The sequence below is a fragment of the Callithrix jacchus genome, chromosome 22, assembly GCF_049354715.1.
Source record: "Callithrix jacchus isolate 240 chromosome 22, calJac240_pri, whole genome shotgun sequence".
In the NCBI taxonomy this organism is placed as follows: domain Eukaryota; kingdom Metazoa; phylum Chordata; class Mammalia; order Primates; family Cebidae; genus Callithrix; species Callithrix jacchus.
Window position 1 is genome coordinate 38,326,143 of NC_133523.1, and position 20,378 is coordinate 38,346,520.

The following is a 20,378-nucleotide window of genomic DNA, read 5'->3' on the forward strand; positions in this document are numbered from 1 at the left end:
AAAGTGCTGGATTACAGGCATGAGCCACCACACCTGGCCACATTTCTCATTTAAAAAATAAAACCTCTAATCTTTTCTTTGTTCTTCAGACATACCAAACAGCCCCTGGTCTGCATGTATACCCAATGCAATTCTTTCTACTTAACTAAATTGTTTTAATTTCAGACATTAGTCTATGTTTTATTTAACTTTGACATACTAAAAATATATATATATTCAGTAAGTCACAAAGCACATCCTACGTCAGTTGTAGCCTCATAACCATTCAAAATGTCACAAACATACACCTAGTCCTGTCACATGCACTCCTCTCTAAAATACATAGTATCTGTCACATACCACAGACATATATCCCTGCCCTGATAATCATATAGACACCTACATGTACTCAATGTCTATAATACACAGACCATCCACTCCAGACCTGTCACTCATATGCATGCAATATGTTATGTACAGTCACAAAGACACACTCTGTTATGTGCACAGGTACCCACACACAACTGTGTCAGCATAGTCCCACAGACACATATACTGACTAGTCAGATGCTCAAGACACACACACATACAGAATTCTCTTTCTTACAGACACACACACACATAAACAGAAAGCCAGCCTGACTTGTCTAACCTAAAGATGCCCTCACACATAGTATCTGTCAGACTGCATGTACCATGATTCACATGTACATAAGAACTGTCACATAGTCATGCAAATACATTTTGGCCCTGTCACTTCCACAGACCCACACACAATATGCACATTCACAAGCCTTCTACATAATGTCACAGAGACCCATCTGGCCCTGTAACATGCACAGGTGCTAACTTTTCACATACTTTTCATACACTGTCAAACTCATACAAGCTACCAGCCAACAAACATGCACAATGTCTGTCACACACAGTCACAGAGACATATCCTGACTTGTCACATTCACAGGTCACACACACACACACACCAAATAATCACAGAGATACACCTGAGACCTGTCACATATCACAGGACACATTCATGCCATCATAAAAACATACTGCAGCTGTCATACTACATACCAACCCACACGCTTGTGTCACAGTCACAGAGTTATCCCAGTCCTGTCATACACCGAGCACTTTCTTCTCTTTCGCACATACACAGTCAGTCTGTCACACAGTCACAGAGAAACACACCTGCTTTGTCATGAGCACACAGGCGGTCATGAAGACATACCAGGGCCATTTCATGTGGACAGATGCACACACACACACACACACACACACACACCTTTCCATGTGTCACAAGACATCCCGGCCCGGTCATGCACATTCTCATGCAGACACAACATTACCATCCGAAAGGCAGGGCACATCCTTGGTTCTATTACACACACAATATTGACACACATCCCCTACACTATGTGTAGGGTCTGTCATTACCATGGACGGTGCATCACACGCGGCCAGGGAGACGCCCGACCCTGTTTTGCCCACCCCTTTCCCTCTTCACACCCAGCTACACTGTCAACTTCTTCAACTGCTCGCATTCGCCTCACTGCCTCTCCCACCCTCACTCGCACTGCCGACTGGGTCGCAAAGTCCTTGTCGCCTCGCCCTGCTTCGATGTCTCCTTCCGAAACTACCTGCTCACACGCGGAGTACAAGAACCACTAGGATACGCAAAGGGCCTCAGAAACCCACGGTCATTCGGCCCGGTGGCCTGTGGGAATTGTAGTCCAGGACCGAAAACGCAGAAGACGCCGGAAACCCAAGTGCCTTGGGACCTCGCGGCCCGGGGATTTCCGGAAGTTGTAGTCGGTGCTCTCAGTGCGCAGGCGCGGGCACACAGCAGGGCGCGTATTGAAGGGTGAGAGGAGAGGTGAGAGGCAATAATTTGATTACGGAAACAGATGATATATTTCTTTTTCAGTTAGCAAATTTCAAAAACAAAAAATGTAGATGGTACACAATATTGTTGAGAATGTGGGGAAATGAGAACTTTCATATATAGTTGGTGGAAATGACTATAGCTTTTTTACAGTTTTGTGTAGTAGCATTCACAAAGTGTGAAAGCAAACCCTAAGCAACCAGCATTTTTACATACAAGAATCTAGCCTACGAAAATGCTGGCATGAAAGACAAAGCTGTGGGTACAGTAATGCTTACCAAAGCCGTGTTTGTAGTACTGAAGAATTGAAATCAACCTCAATGTTGGTTTTTTGAGACACTATTAGTCCGTGCTAGCCAGTATGGTAGCTATTTGTGACTATTTAAATTTAAATTTATTAAAATTAAATAAAATTTAAAATTCAGTTTCTTACATTAGCCACGTTTCAAAGGCTCATTAGCTTTTGTGGCTACTGTATTGGACAAGATGGATATAAACATTTCTAACATCATAGAAAGTTATATTAGACAGTACTGGTGTAGGTAATAATTCAACATTAAAAAGAATGAACTAAATCTATAACTGACATGAAGTGGAAGAATGTGTTCAAGTGGAAAGGGCAAATGGCAGAATTATATGGATTGTATGATCCCATTTCTGTATGAAGTAGCTGTGTCTTTATACATACATCCAGTGTACAGAAAAATCTAGAAGAATACCTGAAAATATTAACTTTGGTCATTTCTGTAGATAGGGAATGAGTAGGGGGACACTTTTATTTCTGACATTATCATCAGTTGTTTGAATATTTAAAAACTGCAACAATTAGCTGAATGTTGCTAAATCCAAATAAATATTTTTATTATTTTGAAAGGTTTTTGGCTACCTTCTACTATTGTAGTGACTTGCTCTTTGTTGAAATACTGAACTACTTTAATTTAAAAGACCTCCCTCATTTCTGTTTTATCTCCTCACTGAAAAGCATTAGAACACCATACCACATTGAATGCACCTGATCTGGTCTGAAAAGCATTAGAACATGCAATTACTTGAGTGACTAAAAAGTAAAACAATGAGGAACTGATCATGGCATCAGAAAAAGTGAAATCAGTTGGATCAATGTAAAATCCCAACGTAAGTATTTTTAAAAACATTTTTTACTTTGTAATTTCAAAAGCAATGCATGTTTATTACATAAAATAAATACAGATCAAGTGCAATAACAAGGCCAGGCGCAGTGGTTCAAGCCTGTAATCCCAGCACTTTGGGAGGCCTAGGCGGGTGGATCACGAGGTCAAGAGATCAAGACCATCCTGGTCAACATGGTGAAACCCCATCTCTACTAAAAATACAAAAAATTAGCTGGGCATGGTGGCATGTGCCTGTAATCCCAGCTACTCAGGAGGCTGAGGCAGGAGAATTGCCTGAACCCAGGAGGCGGAGGTTGTAGTGAGCCAAGATCACGCCATTGCACTCCAGCCTGGGTAACAAGAGCAAAACAACGTCTTAAAAAAAAAAAAAAAAAAAAAAGAGTGCAATAACAGAAAAGATCCCTATAGCCCATGGAGTGGCTGAAAATGAATGATTGCTAACGCGTATGGGTGTCTTTTGGGGGCAGTGAAAATGCTCTAAAATTGATTGTGATGATGGCTGCATAGCTCCTTGAATAAACTAGAAACTACTGAATTTGGCCTGGTGTGGTGGCTCACACTGTAATTTTAGCACTTTGGGAGGGTGAGGTAGGCGGATCACCTGAGGTTAGGAGTTCAAGGCCAGCCTGGCCAACATGGTGAAACCCTATCTCTACTAAAAATTACAAAAATTAGCCAGGCATGGTGTCGGGCACCTGTAATCCCAGCTACTCGGGAGGCTGAGACAGGAAAGTCACTTGAACCCAGGAGGCAGAGGTTGCAGTGAGCCGAGATTGCACCATTGCACTCTAGCCTGGGCAATAAGAGCAAAACTCTGTCTCAAAGGAAAAAAAAGAAAGAAATTACTGAATTGTACATTTAAAATCAGTGAATTGTAGAGTATATGAATTATATCTCAGTAATGGTATTACATAAAAACAATCATCTGTGTTGTTGACCACCTGGAAAAATAAAGTAACTTCCGTCTCTCATACATTAAAAAAAATAAAGTGGGGCTGGGCGCGGTGGCTCAAGCCTGTAATCCCAGCACTTTGGGAGGCCGAGGCGGGTGGATCACGAGGTCAAGAGATCGAGACCATCCTGGTCAATATGGTGAAACCCCGTCTCTACTAAAAATACAAAAATTAGCTGGGCATGGTGGCGCAGGCCTGTAATCCCAGCTACTCGGGAGGCTGAGGCAGGAGAATTGCCTGAACCCAGGAGGCGGAGGTAGCGGTGAGCCGAGATCACGCCATTGCACTCCAGCCTGGGTAACAAGAGAGAAACTCCATCTCAAAAAATAAATAAATAAATAAATAAAGTTTACAACATGTATGTATAACTTAAAAGTAGACTACAAGAGTCCTTATCAGGCCGGGCGTGGTGGCTCAAGCCTGTAATCCCGGCACTTTGGGAGGCCTAGGTGGGTAGATCACGAGGTCAAGAGATCGAGACCATCCTGGTCAACATGGTGAAACCCCGTCTCTACTAAAAATATAAAAAATTAGCTGGGCATGGTGGCGTGTGCCTGTAATCTCAGCTACTCAGGAGGCTGAGGCAGGAGAATTGCCTGAACCCCGGAGGCACAGGTTGCGACGAGCCGAGATCACACCATTGCACTCCAGCCTGGGTAACAAGAGTGAAACTCTGTCTCAAAAAAAAAAGTACTTATCAAATTACAAATTGATGTGATTATAATTTTGGTGTGTAGGTATGACAGCCAAAACACAAATTATGAAGTAAATAGTTAACAAATTATAGAAAATATAAAGTAGGTTTCAGTAAACTTCCCTCCCTCAAATTTAAGTGGCAAATAAACTAAGGGAAAATATTTTAGATACAACCAATAGATAACCAATAAATTTAAAACAAATCAACATATAGATAAATACAAAAATGTATAGAAATAGATAAAATATATAGATTCTTAAAAGGAAAAGTTGAAAATGACCAATAAATATTTGAACGTGTGTCTAAGCTTATGAGAAATAAAAGATATGGGAATATTATACAAATAAAATGTTATCATTGGTCTAAGGACTAGGAAAGAGTCAAAAGAATTGCAAATTTTAAGAAGATATTCATTCACAATATTTTTGGTGGGAGGAATCCACTTTCAACATTTCTGAGAGTCCTTTTACGTAAATTTAAGAGAAGCATCTCTTTTAATTCAGGAATCCATTTCTAGAAATGTAGTCCATGAAAATTACTGAAGCAGTGAAAAATATATAAAACATTCTTTATAGCAGTGGTACCCAACCTTTTTGGCACCAGAAACCAGTTTGGTGGAAGACAGTTTTTCCACAGACGGGAAGTTGGGGATGGTTTCGGGTTGATAGAAGCACATTAGATTCATTGTGCACTTTATTTCTATTATTATTATATTGTAATATATAATGAAATAATTGTACAACTTGCCACAATGTAGAATAAGTGTGAGCCCTGAGCTCATTTTCCTGCAGCTAGACTGTCCCATTTGGGGGTGATGGGAAACAGTGAGAGATAAGCAGATGTTAGAGTCTCATAAAGAATGTGCAACCTACATCCATCACAGTGCAGTTCACAAGGGCTTGTGCTCCTATGAGAATCTAATGCCAGTGTTGATCTGACAGGAGGTGGTGCTCAGGCAGTAATGCAAGCAGTGGGGAGTGGCTGTAAATACAGATGAAGTTTTGCTCACTTTCCCACCGTTCACTTCTTGCTGTGTGACCCAGTTCCTAACAGGTCATAGGCCACTACCCATCTGTGGCCCAGCGACTGGGAACCCTGGTCTACAGGAAATTAGTTAAAACAGAAAAAAAACCTAAAGAAAAAACAAAAATATACAGGTAAATTAAATTTGATACTCCATAAAATAAGTAACAAGGGAGCCACTAATATGATAATGTACGATTACCTTGCCCAAAATAGAAGAATATTCATAAGCTATTAAGAAATGAAAAATACAGGTTAGATGAGAATATGCAAGGGGTGCTTATAATTTTTGGAAAAAAGATACACAAGGATAAACATTGAAAATTTAAGTATTTTAAAAGTTATATTCTAAAACTAATCAGTAGTAAATTTTAGCAAATAAACATTTTTCAACTCAGTTTTCTCACCTTTCAGTGGGATAATTACTACCATCATCTGGATTTTTTTTTTTTTTTTTTTTTTTTTAGAGATAGGGTTTCACCGTGTTGGCCAAGCTGGTCTTGAACTCCTGACCCTGTGATCCACTCATCTCAGCCTCCCAAAGTGCTGGGATTACAGGCGTGAGCCACCGCCCCCCACCTTGGATTTTTTTTAACAGAATAGTGACTATGCTCCAAGACACTGAAACACAACCATCTCAGTTCAAAGCCTTACCTTACCATTTTAATAGCTGGGAGAACATAGGCAAGCATTTAGAAATTTGTGTGTGTTTCATTTATTCTCCTTGGCATGATCCAGTAGAACACTAATACCATATACAGTTTTTTCCTGGCGGGGTGAGGGGGAGCTTTTTGTTTTTGCTTGAATTAATTAATTCCTATGAATCATGTGTCAATGGATCTGGCATACAGGAAGCTCGTTATCTTCTTCAGGCTCCTGGACCAAAATTGTGATTCTGTCATGAATGTAGAAGATAGCTGTTGGGTAGGATACCACCAGTGATTGTCATGCTGGGCAAAATATCCTTCACAGTTGAGGGAAAAAGAAATACATCTAGATTTGCAGGGGGTCAGTAATTATGCCAGTCATCTGAGCTGTCTCAGAGAACTCTTAGAGGAGGAAATCAAGCCAAATGATATTTGTGAATCAGAACTAAGCTTTCACAGAAGAGGAAATGGACACCAGAAAGTGATGCTTCCACCCCTTTGATCCTCTATCCTTCCCTCTCAAAGTCGTCAAGCACTTTCCCCTCTCCAGGCCTTTGCTCTCAGAATTCTCTCTTCCCTTAAGCCTTTGCCCTCAGTATTCATTCTCTTCTTTCTCTTTCTTTTCTTTCTCTCTTTCTTTCTTTGACAGTTTTCCTCTTATTGTCCAGGCTGGAGTGCAATGGCAAGACTTCAGCTCACGGCAACCTCTGCCTCCCGGGTTCAAGCAATTCTCCTGCCTCAGCCTCTCAAGTAGCTGGGATTACAGGCATGCGCCACTACCCTCAGCTAATTTTGTGTTTTTAGTAAAGATGAGGTTTCTCCATGTTGGTCAGGCTGGTCTCAAACTCCCGACCTCAGGTAATCAGCCCTCCTCAGCATCCCAACGTTCTGGGATTACAGGCGTGAATGTCATTTGCTTTTTATGGTGAATGAGCTAAGGGTAAGAATGGCTTTTGCATTTTAAAAAGAGTTTAAAAAAGATTAATAGCATTTTGTGACTGCAGAATAATGAGATTCAATAATCTGATGTCACACCTCAAGGAACTAGAGAAACAAGAACAAACCAAACTGAAACCCAGCAAAAGAAGGAAATAACCAAGATCAGAGAAGAACTAAATGGAATTGCAACAAAAAATACAAAAGATAAATGAAACAAAACTGGTTCTTTGAAAAGATAAATAAAATTGATACATCATTAGCAAGATTACCAAGTAAAGAAGAAAGAAAAATCCAAAGAAGCTCAATTAGAAATGAAATGGGAGATATTACAACTGACACCACAGAAAAACAAAAGCAAGGCTACTCTACCAACAATAACAAAAGAAATTCCAGGACCAGACAGATTCACAGCTGAATTCTACCAGACAGTCAAAGAAGAATTGGTACCAATCCTATTGATACTATTTCACAAGATAGAGAAAGAGGGACTCCTCCCTAAATCATCAGTATCACCCTAATATCAAAACCAGGAAAGAACATAACCAAAAATGAAAACTATAGACCAACATCCTGATGAACATAGATGCAAAAATCCTTAACACAATACTAGCTAACTGAATCCAACATATCAAAAAATAACGCACCGTGATCAAATGGGTTTTATAGCAGGAATGCAGGGATGGTTTAACATAGGCAAGTCAATAAATGTGATGCACCACATAAACAGAATTAAAAGCAAAAATCACATGATCCGCTCAATAGACACAGAAAAAGCATTCAACAGAATCCAGCATCCCTTTATAATTAAAATTCTCAGCAAAATCAAAATACAAGGGACATACCTCAATATAATAAAAGCCATCTATGACAAACCCACAGCCAACATAATATTGAATGGGGAAAAGTTGAAAGCATTCTGTCTGAGAACTGGAACAAGACAAGGATGCCCACTCCCACCAGTTCTCTTCAACATAGTATTGAGTGTCCTAGCCAGAGCAATCAGACAAGAGAAAGAAATAAAGGGCATCCAAATCAGTAAAGAGGAAGTCAAATCTGTTGCTGTTTGTGTTAATATGATTGTTTACCTAGAAAACAATCCTCCAGAAAGCTCCTAAAACTGATGAAAGAATTCAGCAAAGTTTCCGGATACAAAATTAATGTACACAAATCAGTAGCTCTATATACCAACAGCAACCAAGCTGAGAACCAAATCAAGAATTCAACACCTTTTATAACATCTGCAAATATAAAATGAAATAAAATACTTAGGAATATACCTAAGCAAGGAGGTGAAAGACCTCTACAAGGAAATGTCAATACATTGCTGAAAGAAATCATAGATGACACAAACAAATGGAAACAAATTCCATGCTCATGGATGGGTAGAATCAATATTGTAAAAATGACCATACTACCAAAAGCAACCTACACATTCAATGCAATTTCCATCAAAATACTGCCATCATTCTTCACTGAACTAGAAAAGAAAAAAACCCTAAAATTCATATGGAACCAAAAAAGAGCCCACATAGCCAAAGCAAGACTAAGCAATGGAGGCATGACATTACCTGATTTCAAACTATAAGGCCATAATCACCAAAACAGCATGGTACTGGTATAAAAATAGGCACATAGACCAATGGAACAGAATAGAGAACTCAGAAATAAACCTAAATACAGCCAACTGATCTTTGACAAAGCAAACAAAAACAAAGTGGGGAAAGTACACCCTATTTAACAAATGGTGCTGGGATAACTGGCTAGCCACATGTAGAAGAATGAAACTGGATCCTCATCTCCCACGTCATACAAAAATCAACTGAAGATGGATCAAGTACTAAAATCTAAGATCTGAAATTGTAAAACTTCTAGAGGAAAGCATTGGAAAACCCAATGACCAAGAACCTACAAGTAAATGCAATAAAAACAAAGATAAATAGCTGGGACTTAATTAAACTAAAGTGCTTTTGCACAGCAAAAGGAACAGTCAACGGAGTAAACAGACAACCCACAGGGTGGGAGAAAATTTTCGCAATCTACATCTGACAAAAGATTGACATGCCAAGTCTACAAAGAACTCAAACAAATTAGCAAGGAAAAGCAAACAATCCCATCAAAAAGTGGGCTAAAGACATGAATAGTAAGTTCACAAAAGAAGATATACAAATGGCTAACAAGCATATGAAACCATGCTTAACATCGCTAATAATCAGGGAAACACAAATCAAAACCACAATGTGATACCATCTTACTCCTGCAAGAATGGCCATAATAAAAAAATATAAAAAATGTTGCCATGGATGCAGTGAACAGGGAACACTTTTACACTGCTGGTGGGAATGTAAACTAGTACAACCATTATGGAAAACAGTGTGGCAATTCCTTAAAGAACTAAAAGTAGAACTACTATTTGATCTAGCAATCCCACTACTGGGTATCTAGAGGAAAAGAAGTCATTATACGAAAAAGATACTTGCACATGCATATTTACAGAAGCAGAATTCACAACTGCAAAAATTTGGAACAACTCAAATGCCCATCAATCAATGAGTGGATAAAGACACTGTAGTATATGTATGCAGTAGAATACTACTTAGTCATAAAAAGGAATTAGTTAATGGCATTTGCCTGGATGACACTGAAGACTATAATTCTTTTCTTTTCTTTTTGAGATGGAGTTTCACTCGTCACCCAGGCTGTAGAGCAATGGAGTGGTCTTGGCTCACTGCAACCTCCACCTCCTGGGTTCAGGTGATTCTCCTGCCTCAGCCTCCCGAATGGCTGAGATTATAGGCACCCACCACCATGCCCAGCTGATTTTTGTATTTTTAGTAGAAATGGGGTTTCATCATGTTGGCCAGGCTGATCTTCAATTCTTGACCTCAGGTGATTCACCTGCCTCATCCTCCCAAAGTGCTAGGGTTACAGGTGTGAGCCACTGTGCCCAGCCTGGAGACTATTATTCTAAGTGAAGCAACTCAGAAATGTAAAACTAAGCATTGTACGTTCTCACTCATAAGTGGGAGCTAAGCTGTGAGGATGCAAAGGCATAAGAATGACATAATGAACTTTGGGGACTCAGGGTAAATGGCGGGAAGGGGGTAAGGAATAAAAGACTAAAAATTGGGTGCCATACAGCTCAGGTGATGGGTGCACCAAAATCTCACAAATCACCACTAAAGAAGTTATTCAGGTAACCAAACACCACCCATTCCCCAGTAACCCATGGAAATAAAAAATTTATAAAAACCAAAGACCCCCAACATATTCAAAGTAGTACTTGTAGGAGTCATTGAGCAAGTAATATGAGAAGAGAGGAGGCTGCTCCCACCAGTGGTTTGGAGGTGGAGCAGATGCTGGTGATAATGAAGTTCCAGATGAAAAATGGGAGTGGATGCCGAGAGCTGTAGTACCCTGCAGATGAGGACTCAGACCCATGATACTGGATGATGGGAATCAACCAGGGTAGCGACCTCAGCTGAGGCAGGAAAAAAGCTGGGATCCAAGTGCCATAGTCTTTTCTTGATAAGCAAGAGAGACCAGGAGGTGAGAGATGGCAGAGGGTGAGAGAGGTGATATCAGTGACCAGAAAGAGCCCTTAAAAGGCAACACTTCCTTTTTTCTGTTAGTTTTAATATAAATTTTTGCTTTAGTATTTTTAGACAATTCTCTTTTTTATTTATTTATTTATTTTTAAAGACGGGGTTTCACCATGTTGGTCAGGCTGGTCTTGAAACCCCTGACCTCAGGTGATCCGCCCGCCTTGGCCTCCAAAGTGCTTGGATTACAGGCGTAATCCACGCCCGGCATGGCAATCCTCTTTTTTAAAAAAATATTTATATCCAAAGGTTCTTACCACACCATCACACCCCTAATCTTTTTGCTGTAACCTCCCAATCAGTTAGTTGTCTCCTTTAAAACATTTTTTCACACATACGCACGCACACACGAGAGACAGATAATATATAGCATTGTTTTTGGTGTATGAATGTGTGCTTCTGAATAAATGGCTTCATACTCTATAAAAAAAGAATGAGATTCAAATTTTACCGTCCATAAAGTTGTACCGGAACCAGCCACGCTGGATTGCTTGCGTATTGTTTATGGCCGCCTTTGCACTCCACAGTCACAATATCCACTCACGACCACTTATTGTTGTCTTTCAACAATGGCACATAAAATCCTAACGGTTCATCTCACACCTAATGAAACAGACTCTCACAGGCATAAACTTAGAAACCATCCCAAGAACATAAACAGGTCCATGCAGGGTCCCACACACCGAATCGGACTAACAAACTCCCTCACAGCAAGACACACCCGTCTGTTCAAAGGCCAGACACTGTTCCAGGCGCTCATACCCTGGTAAACTGGTGGTGTCGCTCAGTTCATTTCCAGGGACCCTACCCCGGACTCCCCTGCTTGCTCCCCAGACACCCCAGTCCCATCTCCGCCTGTTCTAGACTCCAGAATGCGTTCCTCAGCGAAGGCTGAGAACCTTTTAATTCGCTCTCAGTCAACACCAAAGACCCTCAAGCAAAGGCTAGAGCTCCCAGTCGTCTTCAGAAAATCGCTTTTCACAGAGGAAGCTGAGTTGCATGCTGGGAGCATCCCTGATCTCCCGTTTTCAACTTCCGGGGACTCGCCCGCTGTGGACTACATTTCCCAGAAGTCGCCGGGACACAGGCCTTTTAGGGGCGGGGCGAGCTTGCCTGCCAGAAGCACTCCCCGTGGCTCAGCTTCCAACCTGCGAGCATTTCCCGGCTCTCGTTTCCCATAAGCCTCTGGGTCCAAACTAACCACGGGGCTCCGGGTCCTTTTCCGGTGTTCTCAAGGTTCTTGGATTCTGTGTGGTAAGTTGGCCGAGTGCGTAGAAGTAATCAGTTCGGGTGAGACTGGGAGGGCTCGGCGGGCTTTACTGGGACCGGATTGGAAGCGGCAGTGAGGGTGGGGGAGGTATCGGGGGCGCTGGGTCAGGGGAGGGCCGAGTCTTCGAGCCTGTGTGCAACGCGAGGAGCCGAGAGATAGTGTGTCTCAGACGGCATGGCAGAGCCGGGGCGTGTCTCCGCGGAGGTGGGTGCAGTTGTGAATGTGTGGCGGGGTGATGGGGTGTGTGCCCGTATTTGTGTGATTTGCTTTGACCAAATGCTCTAGGTTCCCTTTAGCCTGTCTTTGGGCCTGCCACAGTTAAATGACCGCAAGAAAGAAGTCTATGCTAAGCCCCAGAATGAACGTTTCAAGCAAGAAGGATGAGAATTTTAGATCTGGAAGTGTCCTCGCGACAGGCTCTTGACTGGGGAAGTTCTAGAGGTAGGATTCCTATAAAGGCGCCTCTACGAGCTCTTTGGTGACGAGAGAAATGTTTCAGAGCCATTGCAACCAGACCGCTGTCCCAAAGAGTTGCCCTCAACACAGAGACAGACTCTAGCCTCCCTTTTCTTTCCGTTTGGTTATGTGTGGATGGAGGCAGAAGTGACCCTAGAGGACGTTTTGTCTTTTTAAATTAAGTCTGTGGTGTGCTAGAAATGCTGGTGTCTTATGTTACTGTTTTTCTGCAGTGCTGCAAGGTTGCCAGATTTCTAGATTTCTAAGGAGCTTGAAGAGGAGAAAAGGATTTTTGCATATTTAGAAATCAAGATTTGGGTGAGGTTTTTTATACGTACAGTTTTTATACATATGCATTCAATTACCTTTGCTTCTCGGTCATGAGAACTTTTTCTTTCCTTGGCCTGAAATATCTTGACTGGGTCTTCCCAGTCAAATGACAAAAATATCTTAACTGGGTCTTCCCAGTCAAATGACCCGCCATGCTGGTGCATACTTCTCCCAATTACTCCCTATTGTTCTTCTCAATTCTTACCCACCTGTTCATATGCCAGATTGTTCGAATTCTGCACTGCATTATGATGGTATAGAAAGGCACCTCTTGTAGATTGCTGTTAGAGCTTTATTTTGGACTGTAATTATTTGAAGACATTAGTAATTACGTGGTGTCATAGACAGGCTCTTTTTTCATCTTTTCTGTAGTCATTATTAAACATTTTTTATTTTTTTAGAGATAGGGTCTCACTCTATTGCCCAGGCTGAGTGCAGTAGTACAGTTATAGCTCACTACAACCTTGAACTCCTGAGCTCAAGTGTTCCTCTGGCCTTGGCCTCCCAAAGTGCTGGGATTGCAGTGTGAGCCACGACGCCTGGCGCATAGTCATGATTCTTAAAGCAAGGCAAGGTTTGAGGGATTTTAAGTAAGGGAACATTTCTGGCAGTATATGACAATGTTGTCTGCTTTGTGAGGCTTTTAGTGGTGGAAATATGATTGAGCTTTGAGCGTAGAGATTTGTGGTTTGCGCCAAGAGTGGGGACCTTCAGATAATCTTTGGGTAGAAGTCTGTAGCATTGCCAAGCAGGAATTGTTTCAAGTCCAGCTTTGTGTGGCACGTAAGAAGCTGTCTTGTGTTGTAGTTAAAATTAAGGCTCTGGATCTAAAGTATCTGAATTCAAATCCTGGCTCTGCCTGTTGGTAGCTAGCTGTGTGAACTTAGACAATTGATTCATGCCCTCTGTGATACATCTATAAACTAGGGACAGAATAGTAGCTACCTAATGGAGGTGTGATGAAGTAAGATGAGTTATTATGTATGAAGCTTTCTAGAGCAGTGCCGTCCCCATGATAGGGGCTTACTGAATATTGAGTTGCTGTTACTGAATATTGAGTTGCTGTTACTGGGCTTTTCTGGATTATTTCCCATCAACTTTTTATAGATTAGAGTAATAGAAGTGTGAAGTTGATTGTAATGGGTGCTTGCAAATTTTTTTTAAAAGTGACCAGTTGCTCAAATGATCTCAGACAGGAAAACTTTTTTTTGAGGCAGGGTCTTGGTGTTTTGCCTAGGCTGGAGTGCAGTGGCATGATCATGGCTCACTGTAGCCTTGGCCTCCCAGGCTCAAGGTATCCTCCCGCCTCAGCCTCCTGAGTACCTGGGACTACAGGTACGTGCCATGAAGCCCAGCCAGTTTTTTTTGTGTTTTTCATAGAGATGGGGGTTTTGCTATGTTGCCCAGGCTGGTCTCGAACTCCTGGACTCAAGCAGTCTGCCTGCCTCAGGCTCCTGAAGTGCTGGGATTACAGGTGTGAGCCACTGTGCCCAGCCTTAGAACAGGAAATCTTAACTGAGGTCTTCTTGTTCCATTGACAAGCTTCCAGGTGACCAAAACCCCTTGAAATTGAGACCAAATTCTTGTAAATATATGTAAATGTGTTTTTTAACTGGGCAAAGTGTCTATAATTTCATGAGGTTATCAAAAATGACCATGACCCAAAAAGATCTCTCTCTGTTGTTCTGGGAAAAAGATTGTAATTTCAGGGAAGGAGCTTGAAAAAATTAGCGTCCAATAGAATGAAAATAGTCAAGTAAATTGCAGTATATCTAATGATGGAATGATATGCACCTAATAAAAATTAAGTTTATAAAGAATCGAAGGAGAAATATAAATGATGCAATTTTAAGGAATCATTATAGTTATGGATGAAAGTGCTCAAGAATATTTTGTTACATATCAATCCCATCTAATAAGACAGGGTTTGGAAGACATATTTTAAAGATTACATCTAAAATGTTACTTTAATTGGTCATTCAGTGAAGAAGTAGAGAGGCGCACCCACTTATTGAGCATCTACCCTGTACCAAATACCATTCTCTTTATGCACATTTATTTCCTTCCTCAGCCTTTGAAGGTGGTTTATCTGATTTGTGTTGATTTACAGGAGAATTTTGACAGTGAACATGTCTCATTGCCAAGAGTAACAGCTACAGGATGTTCAAGAGCTGGTAGGTGTAAATTGTTTCAGGCCCACTGATTTTTAGTGTTGGCCCCATTTGTTCAGTTTTCTTAATGACTGAAATATATCACTCCTGTCACTCAGTTTTTTTATATTTGGAAATGTGTATATTTCCAATTATGGAATTAATGCAGGCTCGGTCAAAAAAACTCAGCAATCAGGAGACATACAGAGAAAAAAGCTGAAAATCACATCCTCTAGAGTTAATCATTCTTAATGTTTTGGTTTTTTTTTTTTTTTAATTTCTTTTTTGAGATACTGTCTCACTCTGTCACCCAGGTTGGAGTGCAGTGGTGTGATATTGGTTCACTGCAACCTCCACCTCCCAGGCTCAAGCGATCCTCCCACCTCAGAGGGAAGGTAGCTGGGACCATAGGTGTGTGCCTCCATGTCCGGCTAATTTTTTGTGTTTTTGATAGAGATGAGGTTTCACCATGTTTCCTAGGCTGGTCTTGAACTCCTGAGCTCAAGCAGTCTGACTCCTTTGGCCTCCCAAAGTGCTGGGATTACAGGTGTGAGCCACTCGGCACTTTGGAATATTCGTATTTAAATATTTTTTCCTTTGTGCCTATGGGTGTGGTTTTTTTTTCTGCAGAATAAAATTATTATAATGGGTAATGTAAATGAATTGAAGACTCTTTAGTTCTTAGTTTGAAAAAGAAATCCAATCCAGATCTAGCTTTTATGTTAATATTGAATATTTGGAGAGAAGAGGGAAGTGTTAGTGAGTCCCTTATTTGAAAACCTTCAACTATTGACATCTTCTGGGATTATAGAAATGTCATTTAAAAATGAATTAGCAGGCAAGAAAGAATTTTAGAATTAGATTAGAATTTTAAAGGTTACCTCTACAGACAATGGCAATAATCTCCAATATACAGCCATCTTACCAAAAATATATTTTACAGATAATATTTCCAAGGACAGGTATAAATGCCAGGAGGTAGAATAAGAAGGTTATGGTTGTAGATATTTAAGTAAACCACCAATTTGTGCAGAAGAACAAGATTGAGCCTCTGGTTAAGTTCTCAGCTTGACACCTAATCAGGTTGTATTTTCTGATGCAGCTTACTGATGCTGAATCTCTATGTATCTTCTGGGAGGAAGGGGTATTTGCCTCTATATGTTTCTGAGGACCTTTTTCCTCACATTGTTATTTAGGAAGAATGGCAGGCTCAAGGCTGGACTGTGAAATTTGAGTTAGCATTATAAGAAAGCATTTCTGAGAAGGGCATATTTTACCATAAGCAAAATAGAATAGCGTTAAGTTTCTTTGTTATAATGGGATAAGGGACAATAACTTTCTTCATTTTCAATAATAATGATGAAAAAGTGGCTAAGTCTGGTGGCTCGCACCTATAATCCCAGCACTTTGGGAGGCCAAGGCAGGAAGAAATCTTGAGCTCAGGAGTTCAAGACCAGCCTGGACAGCACAGTGAGACCTTTTCTCTACAAACAGTTTTTTAAAACAATAATTAGCAGGGCAAGGTGTCTTGCACCTTTGCTTCCAGGTACTGGGCAGGGAGGCTCAGGTGGGAGGATCACTTGAGCCCAGGAGGTTGGGGTTGCAGTGAGCTGTGTTTGTGCCACTGCACTCCAGCTTAGGCAACAGAGTGAGACCCTGTCTCTGGAAAAAAAATACAACTTATAAACAATTATCATATACCATTCACTATTTTGTATGGATTTCTTATTCTTCTGGGGTAGACATTGTTCTCACCCTTCTTATTGATGAGGAAACAGAAGTGTTGAGAAATTAGTAACTATAAAGCTCAAATTCACATCCTAAAGGTCTGACACCAGAACTTTTATCTTAATTTCAACAGAATATAACTCACACATTATGTTAGTTACAAACCTGCCTGCCTAAGGAATTGATCATGCATGTCTTTCTTCATCAATTAATATGAACCAGCACCGTCATAACTAATGAGGGTATGGCAGGCTGTAATTTATTCAACCTTTTGCTTACTATTATGTAGTTTCTCATTTTTAGTTATCAGAAATTATTTTTGGTTAAATATCCTTGTGTATTTATCTTGTGTGCTTCTTTCTTCTTTAGCTATTTCTTTTTTTTTTTTTAATTTTCTTTCTCTCTTTTTTTTTTTTTTCCGAGATGGAGTTTTGCTCTTGTTGCCCAGGCTGGAGTGCGATGGCATGGTCTCAGCTCACCGCAACCTCCACCTCCAGGTTCAAGTGATTCTCCTGCCTCAGCCTCTCGAGTAGCTGGAATTACAGGCATGCACCACTACACCCAGCTAATTTGTATTTTTAATAGAGATGGGGTTTCTCCATGTTGGTAAGGCTGGCTCGAACTCCCGACCTAAGGTGATCTGCCCTCCTCAGCCTACCAAAGTGTTGGGATTACAGGTGTGAGCCACCTCGCCTGGCCCTTCTTTAGCTATTTCTTAAGAATACATTTCTGGAAGTGAAGTTTTGGGTAAAGAATTTGCCCCAAATCCCAGACCCTGTGATACTTGTAGTTAGGGGGTAATACAGTGTTTAGAAGACATAATTGTTACCTTGAAGACAAAGTATGCTTAGGGATAAGGCAGCCAGCAGCCAGCAACAAAGGCCAGTAGGCAGTCTAGGGGACCTTCTTTAAGGAACTCATAGGAAGGTAGTTAAAAGCAATGCTATTGAATCATGATCAAGTGTTTGGAGGCAAATGGAATTTATTCTGTAAGGTTTATACCTTATAGTTTTTATTTTATTTTATTTTATTTTATTCTTATTACCTTATAGTTTTTATTCTACTAATGTTAGTTGCAAAGTGAGCCTAACAGGATCAGGTGATTCGGCAGTTATCTGGAGGGTACCATGTCTAAGACAGGTTCAGATACAAAGTAAATCCATCAGTCAAGATAAGAAAAGCAAGATCAAAACCTCATTAATGGAGGGGGAGCAAAAAAATAATAAAACCCCCAAAAAATAAAAATTAAAAAAAGGGCGAAATTCCCCAAGTTATGCCATGGATATATTAATATTATTCCATTAATATTATTAATATTTCATTAATATATCCATGGCATAACTTGGGGAATTTCATTCATTTTTTTTTTCTAGGCAAGACATAGGCATATGTAGAAATTATAGAGTTTGTGTAATATATGGCCATGGCTACAATTATTATGTGGATTACCTTAATGAAAAACATGATCATAATGAAAATTTGAATGTTGTTAATATATATGGATATATAACCTTATTTTTTATTTTTTTGTTTCTTTCTTGAGATATATAACTTTCTAAACATTTCTTCATCTATTGATGTCCAATTGTCAGTCTTTTTGTATTGATATATATGTATTTTATAAATGTAATCATACCATAAATCTCATAACCTACTTTTTCTATTGAGTATATCTTGATTATTTCCCTAAGTCAGCATGTACTCACTGCATGATATTTCATGTCATGAATATTCTGATAGATGCATTAGATAGTCAGCTTTTTGGGTTCCCAATGAATTCCTTATACATCCTGTCCAGCTCCCATGTCTTGACCAACTTCCTTCAGTCCTGAACCCGTGAAGGACATTGTAGTTTGGATCATGACAGGTATTCCTGAGAGATAGGAATGGAAGGAGGATGATCTGATCTCCTGGGCAGGACTGAATCACTGAATCCCAGGTCCAGATTCACAACCTCAGAACCAGACACTACCAGAAATCTCCCTGCTAAAGAACTTTGGGGTTTAGGGTGAAAGTTTGGATTCCATAAATGGCATGTAGGGTGTATAGTAGAAACAGGCATGGAGAAGATCTTCTATTAGTGTAAGTTAGGGTGGCATCACTGAGGCACATCTGGCTTAATACTTCGTTTTCCCTCCCCAGTTCTGGCTTTTCTGGACTCTGTGCTTCACCAATAGAGGAATCCCATGGAGCATTAATTAATTGTTGGAATTCCAGAACCATGACTGATGTAAGTTGGTATTTTTCTCTCCATGAAATACTGTGATTTTTAGGACGTGTGAATCTTTTCCTTAATTTTCCTAAAGCCTTCTCTCTGACAGAACTCCATCCCTGAACCTGCTCAGTTTTGCCAAATAGCCTAGTGTCCTCCCCTGGTGCCCCTCCCCTTTCGAATCAATGTCATATTCATTGAACATATTATTCAACATCTCCTGTGTTCCCAGTCTTCTAGTGAGAGCAGTGATAGAGCAGTGGAGTCTTTTGAGGGGAATATTTAAGCTTCTGTTAAGGATAACTCAAAGAAATATAGTTAACCACACACTTACTTACGTACAAGGAAAACCCATAGTGCATTGATTTCCTCTATCAAAGGTACCAACAGAATTCATATAAAGGGAAGAGAATGAAAGACTGCAAAGATTTTGAAAACTGCAGTATTTTTAAATTTAGGTTAAAATGCTGATTTTAGAGGGTGGCTACCAAAGAAGCCAGTCAAGACACTCTGCCCTTAGTTGGATGGTCACCCAGAAGAACGATGTTGGTTGATTGTGCATTCTCCGGGAGCACTTTCATGTTTAACCGTCTTGGCTGTCTTGGGTGATGCCTTTTGGTATCACCTCGTTTGGCCACATCTGCACCATTTCCGTCACCTGAGTTTCTCATTCCTGTGTCAGGTCTGTAGTGTGTTTAGGTAGTGATAAGGATCCCGTTGCACCACATGCAAAAACTTGGAACTTCTCTGTAGACCCAAGTTTTCCACAGAGGTAAGATGGACTTTGGGGTTGCTTGGTCTCAACCATAGTTATATAAGGTTGCATTTGTTGGGAGGCTCTTGAGATTAGAGAGAGGGGAGTGAGTGGTTCTTCCCAGAAATTACCTAAGAGATGAAGACCAGTAGTCTTTGGAGTCACCAAAGGACTCTACCACCAGTGGATTTGAAGTCATTTTGTCATCAACCAGGACGTGTCGGTCATGAGTGACTGTGTCACATGCAACATCCTATATCAGTACTCTCTAACTCAGGAACAAGGAAAGTATTAAGCGAGGGGTAGTTGACAGTAACAGGTAAGAGGATGCCTAAGGTCTAGATGATAATAAATTTCCACAGTTAAGAAAATCTACAGAAGTTTTGTTCAGCCTAAATGTATAGATATAATTGAGTGATTAATCTCATATATCCAGAGGATAAAATGAATTGCAGCAAGTAAAAAATATTGTTTAAATTCATCATAAGAAAAAAATGCTTATGATCTTATCTATCAGTGATGTATTTGAGTCTTGGTGATAGTCCCTAATTTAATGGGAATCATTTTTATAAAATAAAGATTTATCGTACAAAAACTTTTCA

At 40.3% G+C, this 20,378-nt stretch overlaps 1 protein-coding gene across 17 annotated transcripts in view; it reads left to right on the forward strand.

Annotated features, from left to right (window-relative positions):
- Positions 1-1,805: 1,805 nt before the first annotated feature.
- The window catches only part of ZNF283 (zinc finger protein 283), a 36,881-nt gene continuing 18,308 nt past the window's right edge, over positions 1,806-20,378 (forward strand). For 2 of the 17 annotated variants that reach the window (XM_035287282.3, XM_078360043.1), the window contains exons 1-5: positions 12,101-12,130; positions 12,432-12,587; positions 12,836-12,920; positions 15,043-15,106; positions 18,953-19,040. In XM_035287282.3, the coding sequence (XP_035143173.1) occupies positions 15,093-15,106; positions 18,953-19,040 (102 nt within the window). In that variant the 5' untranslated portion in view covers positions 12,101-12,130; positions 12,432-12,587; positions 12,836-12,920; positions 15,043-15,092. The other 15 variants (XM_078360038.1, XM_078360042.1, XM_035287281.3 and 12 more) reach the window with 12 other exon arrangements.